The following is a 24,967-nucleotide window of genomic DNA, read 5'->3' as shown; positions in this document are numbered from 1 at the left end:
TTCTTCCTGGCCTCAGAATAAGACAGCCGATCCAAAGTTTTGATTTCTTGTATCTTCTTCTCCTTCTGATATGCGGGGCAGTCTGAGGATCTAGGCGAGTGGACGCCAGGACAATTAACGCACCGAGGTGGTGGGGTGCATGTATGTTCCTCACGAAGAGGACGGCCACAATCGCCACAGAGGGGCTCAGCCTCACACCGTGACGACATGTGCCCAAAGCGCAAACACCTAAAACAGCGCATAGGAGGCGGAACGTAGGGTCGCACGTCACACCGGTAGCACATTACCTTTACCTTCTCTGGGAGAACGTCCCCCTCGAAGGCGAGGATAAAGGCCCCAGTGTCGATGCGACGGTCTTTGGGGCCGCGCTGGACTCGCCGGACGAAATGCACGCCTCGGCGCTCCAGGTTGGCCCTGAGCTCCTCATCAGATTGTAGCAGGAGGTCACGATGAAAAATAACCCCCTGCGTCCTATTGAGTGCCAGATGTGGGACAATGGAGACTGGGATGTCCCCTAGGCGGTCGCACGCCTGGAGCGCCGCCGACTGTGTGGCGGACGTGGTCTTGATAAGTACGGACCCTGAACGCATTTTGCTGAGAGCCTCGATTTCCCCGAAGATGTCCTCAATGTGCTGAACAAAGAACATGGGCTTGGAGGTGGCGAATGTCCCCCCATCGGTCCGAGAACAGACTAAATAGCGGGGGAAGTACTTCGCTCCAAGCCGGCGGGCCTGTCCCTCCTCCCATGGAGTGGCCAAGGGGGAAGGGGCAGGAGAACCAGAACCAGAAACGGTACTTTTTCTTTTAAAAGACTCGGCCGCAGAGCGACCCGATACGTGGTGACGTTTCATCTGCGAAACGTCCGCCCCGATACCACCCACTCCGACCAGGGGCTCTCCCCACGGGCGCCACCCAGCCGCAGCAAGGGCCACCTGGCAGGATGACCATTGCCGGGAGTCCTGATGCCCCAAGGAGACGGGCATCTACTCCTTGGCCGACGTGGGGAGGGTGCAGCTCAGGTATCGGCAGTACGATCCCTGTGTTGTCAGGGGGCTACAACCTAGAGGGTACATGACGACCCCACCACAACGGGCTGGCTACCGTGCTGGATTTCTGGTGCCATGGAAAGTCCATCATGATCGCTGGTGCAGATGGAGACGCACTATGGGCGTAACTGGGACAACCCAAAAGGCGTTTAGGCCCAATTTGAGCAATAGTGGGTATGGTTACAACGCCGGTGCAATGCTGAGTGCCAAGGTCTGAGTGCACTTAGGACCAGTGGTACACCACGTAAGGTGTCCTTCCCCAAAAGGCTCGTACTTCTGTAGAAATTTAGAAAAATGGAGGTCAAACCCCAAGGGGGACCATCACATGGAAGGCCGAAACGGTTGAACTCCTTTTAGTCGCCTCGTACGACAGGCAGGAATACCTCGGGCCTATTCTTACCCCGGACCCGCAGGGGGGCCAGTCAGGGTAGAGGCTGTCTAAACTTCGATGCTAACCAGTATCAACCACTTAGTGTTTCCGTTGAATAAACGTGGCCACGATTTTGAGTCAAGCCGTAAATGTTTAGCTGATCTCAAATTTAGATTAATGAGTAGAACTTAAAATTCTATATCAATACTTGTCCAACTTGAATTTTTAGTGCTTTTTTATAATAAATATCTTCACCAGCCTAGTTCTACTTTTCTTAGGATTAGAGTCCGAGTAACGATCCTGACTAAGTTAGTTTAGAGTATTGTCATGACTTGGGGGACTTATTCACATGTTATTTCCAGTTGCAGGTTGTCAATGGAAGGGCAAATTTAATTCATTTTTAGGTATGAGCATTGCACTCCATACGGTCAGTCGGGCGCAACTTGGTTTCCTGTAGTCCAAGGACGAGCGGACAGTGCAGGCGGAGGAGCAGTTGTAATTCCTCCCGATGAGATCGAATACCTCTTATGTTCCAATGAAACAACGCCATCGCTAGTCAAAAAGTTGGGGGAACGAGACGGGGAAGAGCTGGTCACCTCGACGGCCGCGGAGGGCCAGGTTGTGAGGGAACAACGCTACAACCGACGGGAGGCGGATCCGGTTCCATCGACTGGTCGCCAGCTGCGGCCGCTGTCCCTGGTTGTGTAGGAGGGGCAGCATCATTTGCCGACGAAAGGCCAGCTGAGCGCCTGGCAGCAGAGCGTCCCGGCGAAACTGAGGACGGCCGGGAGCGGCGACTCACGGATGGAACATCAGTCAAAACGCGCCGGGGTGGAGAGGGGGATAAAGATTTCTTCTTGGAGGCCTTCTTGGAAGGCCGAGGAGGCACAGGGACGGTGGGCTGGACCCGAAGAAGGTCCTCACGCGCGGGGTCCGTTTTGGAACGCCGGACCTCGGAAGCCGGGGTCCGGAACGTTTCCCCGATGGACGCCTGAGAAGAGGATCGCTTCTCAGGCGGCGTGTGGGGGGAAGGAGGAGGAAGGATGGCCCCTGGGGCAGAGGGGGTGGGGGCCACGGGGGAGGAGGATTTGGAAGGGAGGGATTTGGGAGGCGGAGGCAGAGCCCCCTGATGGGCGGAGGAGGCGGAGGGGGGATAGGAGAGGGGTGAGGATACCGCGGAAGGAGTGGACACAACTGAGGCAAATGAAGTGGTCAATGGCACGGGATGGAGGCGGTCGTACTTCTTCCTGGCCTCAGAATAAGACAGCCGATCCAAAGTTTTGATTTCTTGTATCTTCTTCTCCTTCTGATATGCGGGGCAGTCTGAGGATCTAGGCGAGTGGACGCCAGGACAATTAACGCACCGAGGTGGTGGGGTGCATGTATGTTCCTCACGAAGAGGACGGCCACAATCGCCACAGAGGGGCTCAGCCTCACACCGTGACGACATGTGCCCAAAGCGCAAACACCTAAAACAGCGCATAGGAGGCGGAACGTAGGGTCGCACGTCACACCGGTAGCACATTACCTTTACCTTCTCTGGGAGAACGTCCCCCTCGAAGGCGAGGATAAAGGCCCCAGTGTCGATGCGACGGTCTTTGGGGCCGCGCTGGACTCGCCGGACGAAATGCACGCCTCGGCGCTCCAGGTTGGCCCTGAGCTCCTCATCAGATTGTAGCAGGAGGTCACGATGAAAAATAACCCCCTGCGTCCTATTGAGTGCCAGATGTGGGACAATGGAGACTGGGATGTCCCCTAGGCGGTCGCACGCCTGGAGCGCCGCCGACTGTGTGGCGGACGTGGTCTTGATAAGTACGGACCCTGAACGCATTTTGCTGAGAGCCTCGATTTCCCCGAAGATGTCCTCAATGTGCTGAACAAAGAACATGGGCTTGGAGGTGGCGAATGTCCCCCCATCGGTCCGAGAACAGACTAAATAGCGGGGGAAGTACTTCGCTCCAAGCCGGCGGGCCTGTCCCTCCTCCCATGGAGTGGCCAAGGGGGAAGGGGCAGGAGAACCAGAACCAGAAACGGTACTTTTTCTTTTAAAAGACTCGGCCGCAGAGCGACCCGATACGTGGTGACGTTTCATCTGCGAAACGTCCGCCCCGATACCACCCACTCCGACCAGGGGCTCTCCCCACGGGCGCCACCCAGCCGCAGCAAGGGCCACCTGGCAGGATGACCATTGCCGGGAGTCCTGATGCCCCAAGGAGACGGGCATCTACTCCTTGGCCGACGTGGGGAGGGTGCAGCTCAGGTATCGGCAGTACGATCCCTGTGTTGTCAGGGGGCTACAACCTAGAGGGTACATGACGACCCCACCACAACGGGCTGGCTACCGTGCTGGATTTCTGGTGCCATGGAAAGTCCATCATGATCGCTGGTGCAGATGGAGACGCACTATGGGCGTAACTGGGACAACCCAAAAGGCGTTTAGGCCCAATTTGAGCAATAGTGGGTATGGTTACAACGCCGGTGCAATGCTGAGTGCCAAGGTCTGAGTGCACTTAGGACCAGTGGTACACCACGTAAGGTGTCCTTCCCCAAAAGGCTCGTACTTCTGTAGAAATTTAGAAAAATGGAGGTCAAACCCCAAGGGGGACCATCACATGGAAGGCCGAAACGGTTGAACTCCTTTTAGTCGCCTCGTACGACAGGCAGGAATACCTCGGGCCTATTCTTACCCCGGACCCGCAGGGGGGCCAGTCAGGGTAGAGGCTGTCTAAACTTCGATGCTAACCAGTATCAACCACTTAGTGTTTCCGTTGAATAAACGTGGCCACGATTTTGAGTCAAGCCGTAAATGTTTAGCTGATCTCAAATTTAGATTAATGAGTAGAACTTAAAATTCTATATCAATACTTGTCCAACTTGAATTTTTAGTGCTTTTTTATAATAAATATCTTCACCAGCCTAGTTCTACTTTTCTTAGGATTAGAGTCCGAGTAACGATCCTGACTAAGTTAGTTTAGAGTATTGTCATGACTTGGGGGACTTATTCACATGTTATTTCCAGTTGCAGGTTGTCAATGGAAGGGCAAATTTAATTCATTTTTAGGTATGAGCATTGCACTCCATTGTGAACACAAAACTGATAACTATCACACGTACACACGCCATATGTACAAGTACACCTGGAGTAGCATTTGAAATGGTGACCCTGGTCCAGGATCTCGCATAAGCAGGAACTTTTGAGAGTAGCCACAAACTATCAGCACATTTTGCTGTAGATTTGGTTATTAGGAGGACTAGCAACAATTGGCTCAGTAATTTTAAATTTAAATTATTGGGAACTTTGGCCATTTTACAAGTAGATTTGCAATTAGTAATTTTCAACTCATGTATTGGAAAGAGTTGTATATATACATGTCTTGCTACAAGTTAATCACTTTTTTCTTTCAGAATTTTTTAGTGGGTTCTCACTTCATTTTTTTTTCCTGTTGCTGTGTCTTCTTCTTGTTTTGTTATATCTGTCATTATGTGTGTAGTTAGGACAGAATTTTGTTTGTAATGTTAGGGTAGCATAATACACTCCTGGAAATGGAAAAAATAACACATTGACACCGGTGTGTCAGACCCACCATACTTGCTCCGGACACTGCGAGAGGGCTGTACAAGCAATGATCACACGCACGGCACAGCGGACACACCAGGAACCGCGGTGTTGGCCGTCGAATGGCGCTAGCTGCGCAGCATTTGTGCACCGCCGCCGTCGGTGTCAGCCAGTTTGCCGTGGCATACAGAGCTCCATCGCAGTCTTTAACACTGGTAGCATGCCGCGACAGCGTGGACGTGAACCGTATGTGCAGTTGACGGACTTTGAGCGAGGGCGTATAGTGGGCATGCGGGAGGCCGGGTGGACGTACCGCTGAATTGCTCAACACGTGGGGCGTGAGGTCTCCAAAGTACATCGATGTTGTCGCCAGTGGTCGGCGGAAGGTGCACGTGCCCGTCGACCTGGGACCGGACCGCAGCGATGCACGGATGCACGCCAAGACCGTAGGATCCTACGCAGTGCCGTAGGGGACCGCACCGCCACTTCCCAGCAAATTAGGGACACTGTTGCTCCTGGGGTATCGGCGAGGACCATTCGCAACCGTCTCCATGAAGCTGGGCTACGGTCCCGCACACCGTTAGGCCGTCTTCCGCTCACGCCCCAACATCGTGCAGCCCGCCTCCAGTGGTGTCGCGACAGGCGTGAATGGAGGGACGAATGGAGACGTGTCGTCTTCAGCGATGAGAGTCGCTTCTGCCTTGGTGCCAATGATGGTCGTATGCGTGTTTGGCGCCGTGCAGGTGAGCGCCACAATCAGGACTGCATACGACCGAGGCACACAGGGCCAACACCCGGCATCATGGTGTGGGGAGCGATCTCCTACACTGGCCGTACACCACTGGTGATCGTCGAGGGGACACTGAATAGTGCACGGTACATCCAAACCGTCATCGAACCCATCGTTCTACCATTCCTAGGCCAGCAAGGGAACTTGCTGTTCCAACAGGACAATGCACGTCCGCATGTATCCCGTGCCACCCTACGTGCTCTAGAAGGTGTAAGTCAACTACCCTGGCCAGCAACATCTCCGGATCTGTCCCCCATTGAGCGTGTTTGGGACTGGATGAAGCGTCGTCTCACGCGGTCTGCACGTCCAGCACGAACGCTGGTCCAATTGAGGCGCCAGGTGGAAATGGCATGGCAAGCCGTTCCACAGGACTACATCCAGCATTTCTACGATCGTCTCCATGGGAGAATAGCAGCCTGCATTGCTGCGAAAGGTGGATATACACTGTACTAGTGCCAACATTGTGCATGCTCTGTTGCCTGTGTCTATGTGCCTGTGGTTCTGTCAGTGTGATCATGTGATGTATCTGACCCCAGGAATGTGTCAATAAAGTTTCCCCTTCCTGGGACAATGAATTCACGGTGTTCTTATTTCAATTTCCAGGAGTGTATATTGGGAACTGATAGGCACGAACCAATAAAAGTCAGATTCAACTAACGTGTTGAAATTTTCATATGTTTTGTGTAATTATTTTTTATTTGTGTACGTGGGGAGAAGAGACTGCAATGTTTATGTCAACAAAAAACAAGGTGCATACAGTGAGTGAACAGGGTAAGCTTGAGAATTGTGATGAAATTGTAGAAAAGCAAGTAGTAGTCAAAGATATTTTGGATGATGCAGATAGCATCGTTCTAGTTGGACAATTGTATCAACAATGAATTACCTTATCTTGATGATACTAGTTATGATCAGGTAATGGGAGATCAGTCAGATGACAAAGAACAGATGAGTATGCATGTAGAACCTGTATTATCAGTTAGAAATTACTCGGAAGATGAATCAGACAGTCTGAAAGTACAGAGAAGGCATTTTAATGGGCCACCGTCGTGTCGTGTGCGTCCAGATGATATAGTCTGATGGGGACAGGGGGGTGAGAAATGCTTCATAGGGAAGGAGCATGAGATGGGAGACTCTAGCCCATCAATGTGGATGGGGGGAGACAAACCCAAAGCAGAAAGATGAATAATGAGTACTGTGCATACTCAATTGCCTGAGGAGTTAAAATGAGATGGAGAAGCGAATACAAAACGTCTGAGACCGAGATTTATAAGACATGAACACAAGTACTGATACAGAAAGTAGGAGAGGAAACAGGAAAGAGCTAATCAACTGGAGAATTACATGTTGATATCCCGCATAATTACATGTTGATATCCTGCATGGAATAAAACAAGACATTTCAGATGCAAAGAAACAAGAAAAAGAGTCAAGAATAATTGCAAGAGTTGCACAGGAAACACAGGCAGAAACACACAGTACCACAAAAGTGGGAAAACCCTGTTCTACAAAAAATTCACATTAGAATAAAGATGCTAGAAGAGGAAAAAGTGCAAAATTCAGAACACTTAATGACCAAAGAGCACAACAGAAAATTCAAGGCTTACAGCAGAAACTTCAATAACTTTTTGAGGAAAAAAAAGTCTTCTGTTGAATGGAAACATGCATGCATGGCATTAGGTGCAAATTAGAAATTGCAGTAACACAATAGCTGCGTTCAGTTAAGATGGTGCGACATGCATATCACAAATGTGAGTGTGTCAAATCAGCCAGTGGATGGAGCAAGACAGTACATGTTCATACTAAAGAAATATGATTGGACCCAACAGAAGAGAATCTGAAATGGCATTTGACCATGAATGATATCCCTCTATCAAGAAATTCTAACATTACATAGAGGATGGGAACATGTTACATCCCCATACTTTTATCAAACAATTTGCAGAGGCAATACCCGCATATTGGCCAGAACACAAGAATACTAATTCTGTTTGCATGCATCTAGAAGATGTAGTCACAGAAGCAATGTGTAAGATGGCAAGATCTTACAGGATGTACGAAGAATTTACGAATATTACGGTATATTGATAATTTTTACTTATGGACCGTCTGACAGCAACTGAATAAAACACAATTTTAGTGTCATACGCGTTTCGCCTTTATTTTCTGCAAGGCATCCTCAGTGGCCTGGAATATGTACATATGTTAGCTATTTAATTTACATTTTTGTCACTGTGCCTATAGGTTATAAACAGTTCTGGTGGTTGGTATTTCCTATTAAGTAGTAATGTTTTGAATTGTACTTACAAGTTGCATGGACAATTTCTTACAAATTACGCTCCTGTTGCATTTTTGGTGTTGTTCTTCTTCTTATGAACACCAATTTGCAGTTTTTTCCACATTTCACAGCACTATGCACTGAACACTTGTTTTAATGGAATGTTTTGGTTTCTGTTGCCGACTGTCAAATGTTTTTGCCAAAGATCGAATGTTATTGCCAAACTTATGAGAGTAACTATTGAAGTATCGTGTGTGTGTGTGTGTGTGTGTGTGTGTGTGTGTGTGTGTGTGTGTGTGTGTCCAGATGGTGTGGGGAAGAGTTTTTTTTGTTTTATATTATCATTTCCTTTATTAAGCATAGTAGGGAGCCTGTGCTGATGTGTGTTTGTTCATTTATCACATGTTTGTTTTCAGCTATGGTTTTCTGGATGTGGAAGTTTTCTTGCGTCTGTATAAGATGTTTGTCATGGTTGCTTATTCTCATTATTTTCATTTCTTGTTCCATGTTTGTAGGATGATGGTTATAGTGTTTTAAATGCTCTGCAAATGTGGAATGGTTTGTTTCATACTTCCAACATCTGATATGTTCTTTGTATCTTGTTTCAAAATTCCTGCATGTCATGCCTATGTATACTGCATCACAATTTTGACATTCAAGTCTATATATTCCTGATTGTAGGAATTTGTCCCTCTTGGTAGCTGGCTGGCTTAAGTGTGATTGAAGGGTTTGCCCAGGCTTATATGCTATTTTGAAGCCCTGTCTCTTTAGGATGTTTGCAACTCTGTGTGTTAGTTTATGTGTGTAGGTCATGGTGTACCATCTGGTTCTTTTCTGTGTGGTGTTGTCATTGTGTGTGTTTGTTGAGTGTGTTTGTAAGTTTTCAGCTTGTGAGTTCTTTTGTTTCTGGAAATGTTGTGTTTTATATTTGTGTTTTTATTTTTTGATTGAGCCTGTGTACCACATGTGTGTCATACCCGTTGTTCCTAGCTATTTGTATGATTGTACTCATTTCTTGTTCATAGTTTCTCTTGATGAGTGGGATTCTGTTTAATCTATGTAACGTGTGTCTTAGTGCTGCAAGTTTCTGGCTGTGGGGGTGGTTGGATGTGGAATGTATTATTGTGTCTGTGGCTGTTGGTTTTCTAAAGATGTTAAATGTATGTTTGCCATTTTCTTTTTTGATTGTAATGTCAAGAAAATTTATTTGATTTTCTTTTTCTTTTTCAAGTGTGAATTTTATGTTCTGATGAGCTTTGTTTATTTCTGAATGGAGTTCATCTATTTTTTCACTTGGCTCATCTACCAGACAAATAATGTAATCCACGTATCTGTACCAATATATGATTTTGAAACTTTCATTTTTGGTTATCTTTTCAAATACCTGATTTTCTAGGTGACTGATGAAAATGTTTGCTAGTGTTCCTGATATTGGGGATCCCATGGGTAGTCCATCAGTTTGCAGATAATATTCTTTCTCAAACTGAAAGTAGTTTTGTTCAGTTGTTAGTCTGAGCATATCTGTTATTTCTTTTATTGTGTCTGTGGTGAGGTTGCTGTGGGATGAGAGCTTTTGTTCTATGATTTCTATTGTTTCTGTGATAGGGATGGAGGTATACATATTTTCTATATCGAATGAAATCAGTGATGCTGGGTGTGGTACCTGTATGTTCTGTATGTTTTCTATTAGGTTTCCTGTGTTTATCACTGTTCTGTTGTTTGCTACTTTATAGTGTTTTGTAACTAACTTTTGGAGGTGTTTGGCTATGCGGTATGTTGGGGCTTTCTTGAAGTTGATAACAGCTCTCATTGGCATTCCGTCTTTATGTACTTTCGGTTGACTGTGGAGTGTTGGTGCTTGTGGGTTTTTCTGTGTTAAGTAGTATTTCTGTTTGTCTGTGAGTGTGTGTTCAATGTTTTTCAGTGTTCATTTCACATTTGCCTGGAATCGTGTAGTTCGATCTGACTTCAGTTTTTGCATGGAATTGGTGTTTATGTATTCCTTGGTTTTTGTGATGTATTGCTCTTTATCCATGAGTACTGTTACATTTCCCTTGTCTGCTCTTGTTACTAATACATTATTGTTTGTTAACTTTTGTTTTAACCTTTTCATAGTGGCTGCTTCTGTTTGGTTGTTCTTATTGTGTGTCTGCTGTATTTGTTTTATTATGCCTTTTATTTCTTCTTTTACTAGTTCTCTTGTCAGCCCTATGTTTATTTCACAATTATTTTGTTGTTCTTCACGTGTAAGGATGTGTTTAGTTTCTACTATGAGATTTTCTTTGTATTGATTGTTCATTTTTCTATTGGTGCAGTGTTTCAAATCTTTTTCCAAGAGCATTTTTTCATTTTCGTGTAGTTCTGTCTCTGTAAGGTTAACTAAGCGTGGATGGATGTGTGTTGGTGTTCATGTGGTTTCACATTTAAAATGTAAATGTATTTTTGCATCTTTTTTACTGTTAGTTTCATTATCTTCTGTTTATGTTTGTTTTGTAAATGTTTCATTGCTGTGTATATGTTGTGTTCAGTTTTTTCTACTAGTGCCATAAAACTGCAGCGTTTCCTACGTTTTTTGCCAATTCTAGATGAGTCTCATAGAGCATCATTTTTAGGTACTGTTTTATCGAATAGAGCATCTTAATTTCATGTAGTAACCAATATCGTTCTGCAAATGATTTCAACTTTTGTGCCACTGTAGAACTGTTTTTAACCTTTACATTAATGTAACTTGGAATTAAATCGTTCTTTTTGCATGTTTTGTTGAATTTTATGTGCTGTATTGTCTTATGGAGTCTCAGATGCATTTTCTTCAACCTGTTGTACACGTTGACAGGGAATGCTTGACATAGCTGTATTGACATCTTCAACTTATGTAGTCCTGTCTTCCTCAGTTGCGTGTAATATTACGGTATATTTTTAGTTTTTACTTATGGACCGTCTGACAGCAACTGAATAAAACACAATTATTAGTGCCATACGCGTTTCGCCTTTATTTTCTGTAAGGCATCATCAGTGGCCTGGAATATGTACGTATGTTAGCTATTTAATTTTGTCACTGTGCCTATAGGTTATAAACATACACACACACACACACACACACACACACACACACACACACACAAATACACAAACGCACACACAAATGCATACACGAACAGACCACAGATACTTCAATAGTTACACTCACAAGTTTGGCAATAACATTTGATCTTTAGCAAAAACATTTGACAGTCGGCAACAGAAACCAAAACATTCCATTAAAACAAGTGTTCAGTGCATAGTGCTGTGGAATGTGGAAAAAACCGCGAATTGGTGTTCGTAAGAAGAAGAACAACACCAAAAATGCAACAGGAGCGTAATATGTAAGAAATTGTCCACGCAACCTGTAAGTACAGTTCAAAACATTACTACTTAATAGGAAATACCAACCACCAGAACTGTTTATAGCCTATAGGCACAGTGACAAAAATGTAAATTAAATAGCTAACATATGTACATATTCCAGGCCACTGATGATGCCTTGCAGAAAATAAAGGCGAAACGCGTATGGCACTAAAATTGTGTTTTATTCAGTTGCTGTCAGGCGGTCCATACGTAAAAATTATCAATATACCGTAATATTACACGCAACTGAGGAAGACAGGACTACAAAAGTTGAAGAAATTTAAGAATACATTCCTGAATCGCTACTAGTGGCAGGCCACAGAAGATAGGATAAAACATGAATTAATGATGTACTGAGATATGAAGTCATTTGGTTTTAAAAGTCTGGTGAAATTCTTTGAACTGATGACCAAAAAGAAACCAATAACCTTGATGTACCATGTAACGACAGTGAAGTAATTCAGATGTGTTTAAAAAAACTGCTGCTGTCATATCAGCAGATGCCGATAGGCAGCAGCAGAGACGATACCGTGACATTCCAAGGTATCATACGGTAAGTAGAGTTTATAATAAATGAAGAACATGTGAGACACAAGAGACGTCAACGCAAAGCAAATTCTGAGCAGCCGAGTAATAATAATAATAATAATAATAATAAAATAATAATAATAATAATAATAATAATAACCAGTACATCAATGCAATACAGCTACATCCAAACGTATATATACAACTACAGAAATCCGTAATTATTGACACGTGTTCAATAACCCGAAAGTTCCTAAATACAATGTAACATATACCGTACAGTTAAAAGGAAGTCACGCTTGATGAAGGTCCGCATCACTTTCCATCTTTAACCAGACCTAAGGTCTGAGAAAAATAGAAATAATAATAATAATGATGATGCAGGGAATCTCAAGATGTCAAATACTTGGAATGGTAATGGAAGCAGGCCACAAAATAATGGTAATCAGTTCCAAAACCAAAATAATAATTGGAGAAACTGGAATGGTGACCATAGGAATAACAGATCACATTTTCAGTGGAGTGTAGCCACACAAAACAAAGCTCATCTACGGGTCCTGATTGTGGAAGTCCGTCCACTGAACCCAAGCAGAGTAAGAGAGGAGGAAGGCATACAAAACTGACTAGCATCCAATTTGGGAAAGACTGCAAAGAAACCCACACCCGAAATCAGAAGCAGTAATGAAAAATTATTACATTATGATGATGTATGAGAAGTGTTAGCTGACAAAACCAACACAACACAGAGGAATGACTTGTATCCAACAGTCCAAATTTCAATAAGTGAGATCAAAGTGGAAGCCATCTTACATAGTGGCAGTCAACTTTCAGCTATCTCAGATCAATTTTACAATAAGTATGCAAAATATGTAAATATCCCAATGTTAAAAGTTCAGAAAACATAAATATGTGAGGGTGATACTAGGAAAAAGTACAGAAATAAGTAGACAAATCAGGTTGGACTTTATGTGTCAAGGGCACAAGCCCGTAGCAAATTTATTCATGGTGCCTAATTTCACAACCAGAATTATCATCAGTATGGATTTCCTGAGTAAGCACAAGACAGTTGTGGACCCGGGATGTGAAAATGCTACACTAGGATAAAAAAAGAAAAATCAACATTAGATTTGACAAGCAAGCTATGAAGTGACAGATTCCCTCTAGCTGACTAAAATTACAAGTAGAAAGCTCAGTTGGTAACACAGTTGAGCAACACCTGAGCTACAATGGAAAAAGGAACAATAGTGCAAGGGACAAGGTGGCAATTACAGAGATCAATCCAGCAACTGATCTAAAATCATCAGAGCTCACCAGAATCACAGAAATGGATAAAGAGGTATAAGAAACATACTGCTGACTAATGCTGTAGTATTTTTAACAAAAATGTGATTGGTCAAAGGCTTGCAAATACAGGTTCAACATGAAACCATGCAAAATTCCATGTTCCACTTTATGCAATACCACTGGCTTACAGTAAAAAGGTCTTTCTGGAGCTACAGAAAATGATGGAGAACTAGAACAAGCAACATCGAATCATAATAGCCCAATGCAGGTTGTTGACAAATGGGATGGCAGTATATGCTTAGTCATCGACTGTAGACAGATTAACACAATTATTGTGGAAGAGACAGACTGGCCAGAAACATCTGAGTAGTTCTTATTGACATTTCATGGAGTGTCGGTATTTACATTTATCGCACTCAGATTCAGCTTCTGGTAGATTGAACTGGCACCCGAATATTGAAAGTTCGGGACCTTCATTGTGTTTGGTAGGTACTTTCAATTCAAAAGACTACCATTCGGCCTCAATGTGTTACTTGCAGCGTTTTTTTGTGACTTAGGGACTATATTGGATCAGAACCTAAGAGGCAGAATAACTTGCAAAGTCGATAACATATTAATATGGGAGAACATGGGTACAGCACAATGAGGTGCTAGGAGCCCTACTTGACAAAATGCGAGAACATGGAATGACAATTAACATTAACAAATCCTGCATTGGGACAAGGAAAGTCCACTTCCTGAGTTACATCATTTCAGCAGAAGGGATAGCAGCTGACTTGAAAAAAATTAGAAACCATAGCTGAAATCAGAATACCACAGACACTTAAACAACTTCATGATTTCTAGGCATTGTAAATTTTTACAAAAGATTCATTTACATAGAGGAAATTGCCACACCATGAGTTTGTGCCATGACAGGAAAGAAACCATTGTTCTTGTGGGAAGAGATCGCAGATAGGGAGTTCTGCGATTTGCAAGGCAGCATTACTCGCACTACCCTTTGTACAGCCACATCTTTCTGAAGATTTTTGTGTGGCCAAAGACAGCTTGAAGACAAGTCTTGGTGTATCAATATTTTGAGATTACAAAGAGCACGATCAAATGACTCCAAAGATGACTGCATTCAGAAACCATGTACTAACAAAGTGCAAATGAAATTATTCAGTTACAAAACTTTACGCACTGGTGGTCATCTGAGGGTTTTAAAAACTTCAGTATTTTCTGTATGGATGCAAAACTTAAGTGTACACATATCACAAAGTGTCAGTGCTCCTGATGACAGTGCAAAACTCACATACAGCAGACTGGGGTGCTGGGTTTCTATACTCCAAGAGTACAACTTCACCTTGATATACAAATCATGGTCTCACTAATATTATCACTGACACTTAATCACATTCACCAATAGGAGCCACAAAGAATGTGGAAAATGTGTTTGACGATGAGTCCTTCTGAATTTATTAGATTAAAAAGGTGGCATTTGAAAATTTCATAATGGCCTCAATGAAAAGTATGCAAGATAAAGACCCACAACTTCTCAGGATCAAAACTAAATAGAATGAAAAAACCCAAGCACAAATATGGGAGCAGTATCTTTTAAGAAAAGATATGCAATTTTTCAGATGTAATGCACGCAGCACCCTATGGATAGTGTATGTACCAGAAGAGTTGATAAATAAGATAATTTGCTACACACATTTCAGCTGCACATATTTTGGTGCTTACAAATGCTTCCTGAAACTTAAAAGCCTATGCCACTTTGGAAATATGAAGAGGCAAATACAGAAGATTCTATCAATCTGCGAAGACTGCCAGAAAGCAAAAACATCTACAGTTTGGACGCAGGCACCACTGCAGCCAATGATGCTGAAGAAATAAATGGAAACAGCTGCATCTGATCTGATGGACCCCCTACCACAAATCATGTGGATTTAATTATATTACTTTAGTTAGTGGTTGAGTTAATCCCAAAGAATGTGACACTTGTACCACTGAAAAAAGTCATAGAGTAGTTGGTAAGCAGGGCACTGTACAAAGACTTTCTTGCACAAGTGGAACATGTTGACCGAATTCTGTCTGATAAAGGTCCCTGATACCAGTCACAGACATGTCAGGACACATAGAGGAACCATAAAATAAAACTGGTGTACACCATTAGGTACCACCCCAGTTCTAACCCTTGTGAGGGCATAATGAGAGATTTAGGGAACTTATGCAGGTTATACTGCAGAAAGAAGCATGCAACTTGGAATGTGTACTTGAAAGACTTTCAGGATGTCACAAACGAGCTATCTCATAGCACAACCAAACTTTCACTGACAACAGTGCTGAAGAATAAGCATACTCCAGATTTGATGCAAGACACAGTCCACTTCCAACCTAGACAACGACTGAAGCGTGAGAAAATAGGGAAGCAATCCCTCCACAACATTTGAGTATTGGCTCAAAAACGGAAAGAAAGAGCTCATAAGATGGCAATGGTGAGAGAGTTTCATGTCAGGCAGAAAATCCTCATGAAAGCCCACTGTCTGTTGAACAGGCAAAAGGGGGTCTGCCATGAACTTTTTACCGCATACTGTGGATCAGCAAAACTGCGCCACATGGTAAGGCCATGGAATTCTAAAGTCTCAAAGTGGAAAAGTCAGTAGAAGTCTACTATGTGAGCCACCTAAAAGCATCTGTCAAATAGAAAGAATAGCATTTATAATTTGTACATAAAGTAAATCATAAATAAAAATGGAACAAACACGTGCATTAAGTGATTTGAAACACTGTAATCAACATGACCCTAACACTGGCACAATGTTGTGTTTCCTTGGATAATATTGGAAATGTTTGATCATTTGAATGGTGACTGTTAGGTAGCAAAGGTGCAAAGCAGCATCACAGCTTCAATGCAAAGTACCTTCAATGCGATGATATCTTTGTCAGAGGTCAGGACATACAGTGATCCTGAGTATTTTGTTTAATAACATGAGATAATGATTTTCCATTTAACATTGACAAAGCAGTATTTGTTGTTTCTTGCTCAAGTCAGTGTGACTTGGATATTGTTGTACTTTCTCCCTGTTAGACCGTGGTACTTTCTCCCTATCACACCGATACAGAAGGCCATTTATCATGGGTCTGGTGGCCTCACAACACATGCGAGAGGTCCGATTTATACTATGGTTGAGAAAGGGCTTGATGCAAGGTGCACAAGCTGAGTTCATATAAAGGAACACAGGATGATAGTCAAATGTCATAGGACAATATTTTCATGAAACTGCAACCCAGAATATAATGGCAGACTGTGTAGTGATAAAAGAAGAAAGGGACTGTCATAACTGTTTGATTTAAGAAGATTCCTACCATTAATTATTGTTTGATGCTCAATCAATATAATAAACACTCAATGAAATGTGCAACGCAGGAAGTTATAAGAAAAGGATTAACTCATAATGGGCACTAACAAGGAAAGTGGTATGCACCAACAAGGTAAATCAACACAAAGCAAACTAGGTACGTAACTCTTCTGCATTATTAATTAATAACACTGGATATTTAAGGACAGTTTGGGGTGACTCTCATCTGTGTCATAAAAATTTCTATGTCGATCCACACATTGCCATATGGTTTTGGACGTTAGTGATAGCCTATCTGCAACATAGGGTCCAGCAGTAGCTCCAAGACAGACAACGGACTTCAATAAATTTAAAGAAAGTTATAAAATTTCATGTTAACATTTTAACTAACCTTAGTGGTGACGTAGAAAGTAAAACTGTTTTGGCTAACCAAGCACTAATCTTCCATAACCCTACAACCATCAAAAATAACTTATGGATCAATAATGACCATGTAAAGACAGAATTCAATAATTAGTTAGGCAACACTTAATTTGATAGTCCATCGAAGTGTAAAGGCAAAATTTTGAATTAAAATTGAGCTTGTTGAACTCATGTTTATGAATGTAAAGAAGTAATTCAACAATTAGTTACAGAATGTTTGATTTCATAGTCCTTCAGAGTATATAGACAATATCTGTATCAGAATTGAAATGGGAAAACTCATGTTTATGAGAACTCAGTATGTAAAAACATAATGTAATTAGTCATAAGCATTAAGGTTATTGTTATGTATAAAATTGTTGGGTGTACACAATGCTACAGCGAGCACGGAGGAACACACTGGCAGAGGTGAATCGAATGGGATGAGCCAGCAGCAGGTGCACGGGCATGATGCTGCAGGGTGCGAACAGCTGATGAGAGCTTGTCATGGATATGAGGGGAAGTGAAGTGAAGAGGCAGATGTACAACACACGACTTGAGAGGTCCTGTGGGATAGGGAGCAAACGACCGAGGTAAGGGTGCATGCCAACCTGTCAACTGAAAGCAGGCATGTGTTGGTATATGTCAAACCACTGGGTGAAAAGTCTTGCCATGAGGACGGCTCCAGCCAGAGTTCACTGTTGGCACAGGGGCATGTGGGCAGCTGCTATTTTGGGTACCAGGAGACGAGCACTATTTATGTCCTCCCAAACAAAACCATGTAGTTCTACCCACTTTTCAAGAAATGACTGTATCACGATGCAAGAACGGAACTCTTGCACAGTAACTCTTGCTGTCACACATTGGCACAAGATGTACTCAGGAGGTAACCCTAAATAAATGTCAACTATTAGTAGAACCACTTGATAATAAATTTTGGGGCCCGCAGAACAAGATCGGGAGACTATGAAGAGCACAAGTAACAAAATTTTTGAAGACACAAGAAATGAAGACATTCAGGAGAGAAGGCGCAAGGCAAAAGCACAAAAAGATTACAAGCAAAAGAAGACATCTAGCTGTAGAAGAAGCAGGTTCCCTTCCTAATAAAAGAAACAACTACTTGAAGCACAGAAAAAGTTTAAAAAAGCAAACTTAAGCAATCACAGTAAAAGAACAAGATGACGACTGCTAAATATGCATTATGCTTCATTTCTGAAACTGGCTAAAAAACAATGAGGTACTTCAGAAGTGCTAGTCTCACGTCTCCTCCTGACACTGTACCCTGGGCGTCATCCACTTGTTTTCTGTCCAGTCCACGGACAAGAGCAACAGCTACAAGAACCCAGCAAAGTTGTGGAACAGTATGCTAGCTCTACATGTGGTTGAGCAAATGCCGCACCTGAACCACTGGACTGCAGTAAGCAGTCAAACACTAATTCCACTAACGCATTATCTCCTCTTGGAGTCAAGCGAGTCCATGGACTAAAACGTCAAGAGTAATCCATGTATTGGTGTAAGGTCACACTCTCTTTCATTCCAATGCCACCCCGGCAAAACACAGTGTTTCCCCCTCTGAAACTTTCTGCTCCCATGTCATGAAAACGAAAGATTAGAGCCCACAGACACAAGTACATACTGTATATCTGCACAAACTGCGACACCAACTACATAATAAATAATAATAATAAATAAATAATAATTTTTTGTATTCATGTTATTTGGTTTTCATTCTCATTCAATTGTCATATGTAAAGTTACTGCAAATCATTTTATTTACTGTTTAAATGTTTTGTCCATTATGCATTTCTATGTAATGTGTCTGAATACGTTTTAAAGTTTTTTGATTAGTTAAGTGATAATGTCCATGATAATTGTCCAACCTAATCATTTTGGTTACTTAGAAGTACAGGTGAATGCAAACCACCTGTAACTCAGAGTGTTGGTGTTCATGCTTCCTTTGAAAAGGTGCTTTTCTCTTTTATTTACATATTTTAAAGTTAAAACAGATCACTATTAGCTTTAGCTTGTGAACTCTGATGCACTTAGACGCTGACCATGTTTGTTTTTCATTAATGTAATGTGTTTAACAGTAAATGTAGATCACTTTTAATTTTAGGTTTGTGTATCAAATAATTTATAGAAAAAGCAAATTATAGATAATTTTCATATTCTTACATTAAATATAATATTGGATGGCCATAGACTTTAAGCATTACCTTTTAGATTAACATATTAATGTTTGTGGATGGATGATTGTGTTGGGCTTTCAAACTGAGTTGCATCAGTGCACTTAAGGGTAGGCTGGAGGCTGACTTTACTAAGCACACTTGTGGAAAACTTGTTAATGTTAAGACTGATCCATGACAACTTTTTCTTTTCCACCACTACCCCCCTCCTGGTCATTTTGGTGTTAAGATTTGGAACTGCTGAGACAGAGAACCAAGAGTTCTACAGCAAGAAGTGCCATCACAAGAATAAATAAATGACCACAGGTTAATTTATTAGAGTGTGCAGTCTCCAAGAAAATTGGCATGAAAATTGTTTGGCACAACATAGGATAGGTTCAGATTTACTAATATATGTTCTGTGAAGTCAATTTTTCGCTTGACTGTGCAACATCATAGCAGTTGCGTAATGATAATGGAAAATTAATCGGTAGTGGATAGGTTCTGTAAGATGGCCCGATATCCCATTATACATGAATAATTCTGACAATACCACCCCATCGAGAAGCTGGCGGAACAGGCTCCTTGTGGCGCCCCTGTCATTGCTGAAAAGAATTGTGGGTGAGGCAGCAGCTGAAAGATTAAGCTCTTTGAGATAACATCTTACAAGCATTCCCACCAGCCTATTCAGCATGAAGGAATCTGCGGGGAATGCCCTCTGCAGATACGGCCACAGAAATTCTCATGCAAGACGCCATGCTATATTCCCCCCACAAGGCAGAGAAATGAATCTAACTGGCTGAATTTTTAGTCAAATGAGGAATTATAGAATGTTCTAGAAGGTTTTACAAACAGAGTATGATGTGAAGGCAGTTCGTCGACAGCTTCACAGCTCACGGTGTGGGAGGCATTCTATTTGTCATGGGCGCGATGACCGGCCAATTGGAGAGTGCACACTAATGATGCGAGGTCTGCTCTAAACTGGAAGACAACATCTCACGAGATTCTCTGCCCCGTGTCAAAAGAACGCATCACTGGAGAGTATTCTGAGACACTGCTGTCAGTGAACAGTTTCACTCTTAGATTTCATAAGGTTTTGATTTTAATTCGATGATATACACACCAGAGCTTGAAAGATAGGGAATCTTTAACAGTAAATATGTTGCTTGACCTCTGAGCTTTTTACTGTGAGTGCCAGTCAGGGTGGAGGCTTTCAATACTATCCAGCATCAACCACTTAGTGCTTCTGTTGAATAAAAGGGGGTGCAATTTCGAGTCAAGTCGTAGATGTTTTGCCAATCTCAAATTTAGATTAATGAGTAGGAGTTAACATTCTCTGTCAATGATTGTTCAGTTTGCATTTTTAATTTTTTCATAATAAATATCTTCACAGTACCCAGTTGTTCTGTGTTTCCTTGGATTAGATTCCAAGTACCTATCCCAATTAAGTTAGAGTAGAGTACCATATACAACAGGTTGTATATGGCAGAGCCAATTTAATTTGTTTTTAGGCATGAACACTTCATTGAGACATAACACTGGCAATTGTTACACATACACATGCCGTATGAGCAATCACACCTGGAATAACATTTGTACATACATGTTTCTTCAGAATTTGTCATGAATTACAATGTTATGGTTAGATTGGGACCTAATAGCACAGCTTAAATTAAATTAATAACCATGTTTGTCAAAATATTTGCCTGCTTTTCTGAATGTATTATGATTTCGGAGACCGTGACATAGGGCCTACTGACGTAAGAATGTGACAATTTTCCATCAAAACACATCAACTTTCAGCTGCTCTCTTATTGGCTGTGAAGGTTCAGAGACAACTCTTTTCTTCCAACCCTACCTTATGGCTAGTGCAGCCAACACTGTTGCATGAAACTAGAGTTTTACCCTGACGAATATTTTGGTGCATGTTATGTACATATAGGTCTACTGTAAATCGACAATGAAAAAAATGATTTTTTGATGAGGGAAGGAGGAAGGGTTACCTCTCTGTTAAAAATTTCCTTCACAGCAATTTCTCCATCATTTGTTCAATCACATAGGCCATGAAGAAAATCGTGTGCACCTAGAGCTCAAAGACATGTTCCATGTGTGTGGATCCTCATATGCCAGAAAGTTAGTGATAAGTGTATACCTCACTTATCACTATAGAAGATACTGTCTACTACGACTATGCCTACAGCACATAGTGATCCGATTCACAAGTTGTGTCAGTTCATTCCTTTCACAGATGAAGCTTTACTTTCTCTAATCAGAGATTCCCATACAATATGATCCCAAGAGAACCAGTAACAATCATAGTCATTTCAGTGTTACTGAAACTGATTAGTACACAGTGACACTTATTTGCAATTTGAATGGGGTCTTGAAGGCACAAAGTTCTGTGAATCATTGCATGAAATTGTAACTGCTAACAGATGTAACCATGACATCCTGTATCAACAAAGAGAGAATTTACACATGGAGGAAGGAAAATCATTTATTTAATACATTATTGGCTGCGATTAAAATGAGATGTCATTTAATACCTGGCAAACGCAAATATCAAATTTGCCAATAACTGAATTAACATATCCTGTCATTATTCAGACACAGAGTTCTCACTGGTCCTATCAAACGAATATATTTTTGTGTCATGACGAAGCAGTTGTGACTAACAATAACCGAAAGTAACTTGCTTCTGTCAGCAATTGTGTCAGTCTTGCAGTATCTGCAATTCACGTTTAAAAGGCATCTTGTAAAAAACAACAGGCAAAGTGTAATCCTGAACCTGCCGATATCACTTGACAACTTGTACATAATGAATGACCTGTATCATAAGTACATACAACTGTTAACAGAAGATGATAGTTATTTTAACCATTGTTTCATTTTAATCACCTTTATTTCATCCGGAAACTAAAATGTATTTATTTAATAGGACCAGTGGGAACAACCGCGTATAAATGATGACAAAGTAATATGTTTAGGACCTGAAGATAGGTCTTCCAATTTTAAAACGCATCATGCTTTAAATAAAAGCATATTTGCGACTGAAGGCTGTGGTCATCTCTTTCATATCATTTATTGGCTTCACCAAGTCACAAGCAAACCATTAAATACCAACATAATCTAAACCTCAGGCAATGTTACAAATCAGTCTGTCGCCACATTCCAAGAACTAATACAGTAGTAAAATAAACCTAGTTAGCATTCCATTATCTTTTGTGCATCACCATACCAATAGTCAAAGCCGACTTCAAGTCTCAGTTGGTTTAACCCACACTCGGCAAAGACAATTTTTTTAAAAATAATGGAATGTGCAATGAGGTTCATCCAATTTGAGCTAACCTCAATATCTTTGTTGTGGTGGTAGTATAGACCAAAGAACAGGTTACACTGAAGTATGAAAATCTGGGTGTGAGCTGGTGGAGCCAATGACTGTTAATGCTAAACATAGGTTTTGAAAATATACATAATTAGATAGATGAAATATCTATTTACCAAGCAGCAGCAAGAGAACACACATATAAAAGGTATTACACTTTGGAAGCTTTCGGAACCAGTGGCTCCTCCTGGCAGAAGGGTTGAAGGGGAAGGAAGATGGGTGAAGGAAAAAGACTGGTGAAGTTTACGAATTAGGGGAGAGTTCTATCCAATTAGTTATATTTTTAAAAATTGATTTTTTTTGTTTTCTAATAACATATCAACCTGTAGCATATCATAACATGTTTATGCCTGTGGCTTAGTTAACCATAGTTTGTCACATTTATTTTGATGCACTTTTCATTGTGAAAATCAAAACTGCACAGTAAATTCAGAAAATGCACCCTATACTAGATAATGGACAAGTCTTAAGCATTTTGATTGATATTAGGCCTACACACCTACAGCAGAACTAAACCAAGAAAAATGCAAGGTGAGGTGGGATGTGTCCACTACATAATTTTTGTGCTATTTTGTCACATACAAGATGTTCTCAATGAACTTGTGATACAACTTGCACCTGTATAAAATGATTAAAAATTCACCTGGTTCAAACAGTTATCACGAGTAAACCATTGGCAAGCTCACTATTGTCTGGCAATGTCATTTTCATTGATACAGACTTGTAGAAACTTTTTGCAGATACTTCTTATTTTTTTCCATTTATGATCTTGAAAGTCAAGTTTTGGAAACATTGTTTTCTGTGATGAGTGTGGTGTAATTTTGTCAGTTCCGTAAAATCCAAAGATTCCACGAGATTCAAGGCTACTTAGTACAGCAGAATCCATCTGTTCCTACTACACAAATCTACTCTGATTTATAATTTGATTTTTAATTCATAATGAGTAGGGATAGCACAAGTCTCCCATGTAGCAAGGAAAATTACATATTTATTTTTTGAAACTGAGGAGCTACTCTGACATTCACCTACAGCGAATCATAGAAATTACAGAAAACATAATTTTATTGCCTGGCTGGATGGGGTCTGATTAAATGCACATCTCATTTTAGCAGTATGAAAAGATACATGGCTGTTGATGTGTAGTATGTGTTCATTTCACATAAATTTCGAAAATATTTTGGGTAAAACAAGGCTACAATAAAGGTTGTGCGAAGACCACAAGTGATGCTAATCTTTTGCCAGAGCACAATTACACTAACTTATTAACCACCTGATGATGAACAACTGCATGATCTGATTATCATTGAAGATGGACTCATTATAATTTCTCTTGAAATTTGTTTATCAGCAAACCATCAGAAACAAATATATGCATCATTAAATAGATGAATTTATCATCCAGGAATGTTATCTATAAATCGCTCTGACTGCTCTGAAAATGTGGACATTATAAAAATTAATAAATTATTCTTCACTGGTGCTTCTAATGGGAACAGTGTGGGTTTGAGCCTGCAGACATTTGCATAACAAGAGAGAAATCAAATAGTCTGGATTCTACAATTTTGAACCAAGAAGAAATTATGTTGCTCCGCAAAACTTACATATGTGACTGACCGTTGAGCTAAATGCCAAGTATATCATAAATATTTCTGGGCTTCGAGTGCAGACCGTCACTTATAGGTGTGAAACACTACTGCTAGCCTACATTCTACAGCGTCAATATCTTAAATCACCAAGCACATCAATAATATTCACAATGTATTTTCTGTAAAATATGGCACCTTATTGGTGGACTCGAAGTATATACTAGTTTGTCATGTACGAAATGCCTTTTGATTTTACTATAAGTTGAGAGAACAATCTTGTTTCTCTTAGGGATGTTTTGCTTGACTGACACGTTTGATAACCATAAATTTGCAAATGGAAATTCTAAAACGTAATTAATACCAACATGCAGTCGAGCCCTTACTGCTAGGGCAAGGTAAAAATGAATATAATCAACTGATGTTGTACATACCGGTAACGCACGCGGTAACTGCGGTGGGTTTATGAGCGGTTACGACGTAATGGTAAGTCATATTTTCAATTTACTTTGGGCAACTGAATGTTTACACAGTTTGAAACACCAACTGCGCGTGATATGTTATTTATGCTTCACTTATTCACACACAGTACATCTCTTGCAGAAAATAAAAACATCAAAATGTATCTTTGGAAAGTCACAAACAAAACATGGTTTCGAGAATGAATCGATTCTCTCAATGGCAACGGTGTATTATCTATGTTATTTTCGATGCCTGAGTATTCTTTAGCCTTAGGATGTCGTATACTTTTTATAGGAAGAGGCTTGCACATAATTTTATTAACTCTTAAAAATAGAGGGGTACCACTTTTTCGTTCTAGATATTACAAGAATTATTCAGTTTTTTTGTTTATAG

The 24,967-nt window shown here is 41.3% G+C and overlaps 1 protein-coding gene across 1 annotated transcript in view; it reads right to left on the bottom strand.

Annotated features, from left to right (window-relative positions):
• Positions 1 to 24,739, bottom strand: part of LOC126175119 (DNA damage-binding protein 1) — a 189,650-nt gene extending 164,911 nt beyond the window's left edge. The window contains exon 1 of the mRNA XM_049921676.1: positions 24,547 to 24,739. Coding sequence (XP_049777633.1) covers positions 24,547 to 24,607 — 61 coding nt within the window. The 5' untranslated portion in view covers positions 24,608 to 24,739. The remainder of the gene's footprint in view (positions 1 to 24,546) is intronic.
• Between the last annotated feature and the right edge of the window lie 228 nt (positions 24,740 to 24,967).

This window comes from Schistocerca cancellata, chromosome 1 (genome assembly GCF_023864275.1).
Source record: "Schistocerca cancellata isolate TAMUIC-IGC-003103 chromosome 1, iqSchCanc2.1, whole genome shotgun sequence".
Classification (NCBI taxonomy): Eukaryota; Metazoa; Arthropoda; class Insecta; order Orthoptera; family Acrididae; genus Schistocerca; species Schistocerca cancellata.
This window is presented reverse-complemented; position numbering and strand designations above follow the sequence as displayed.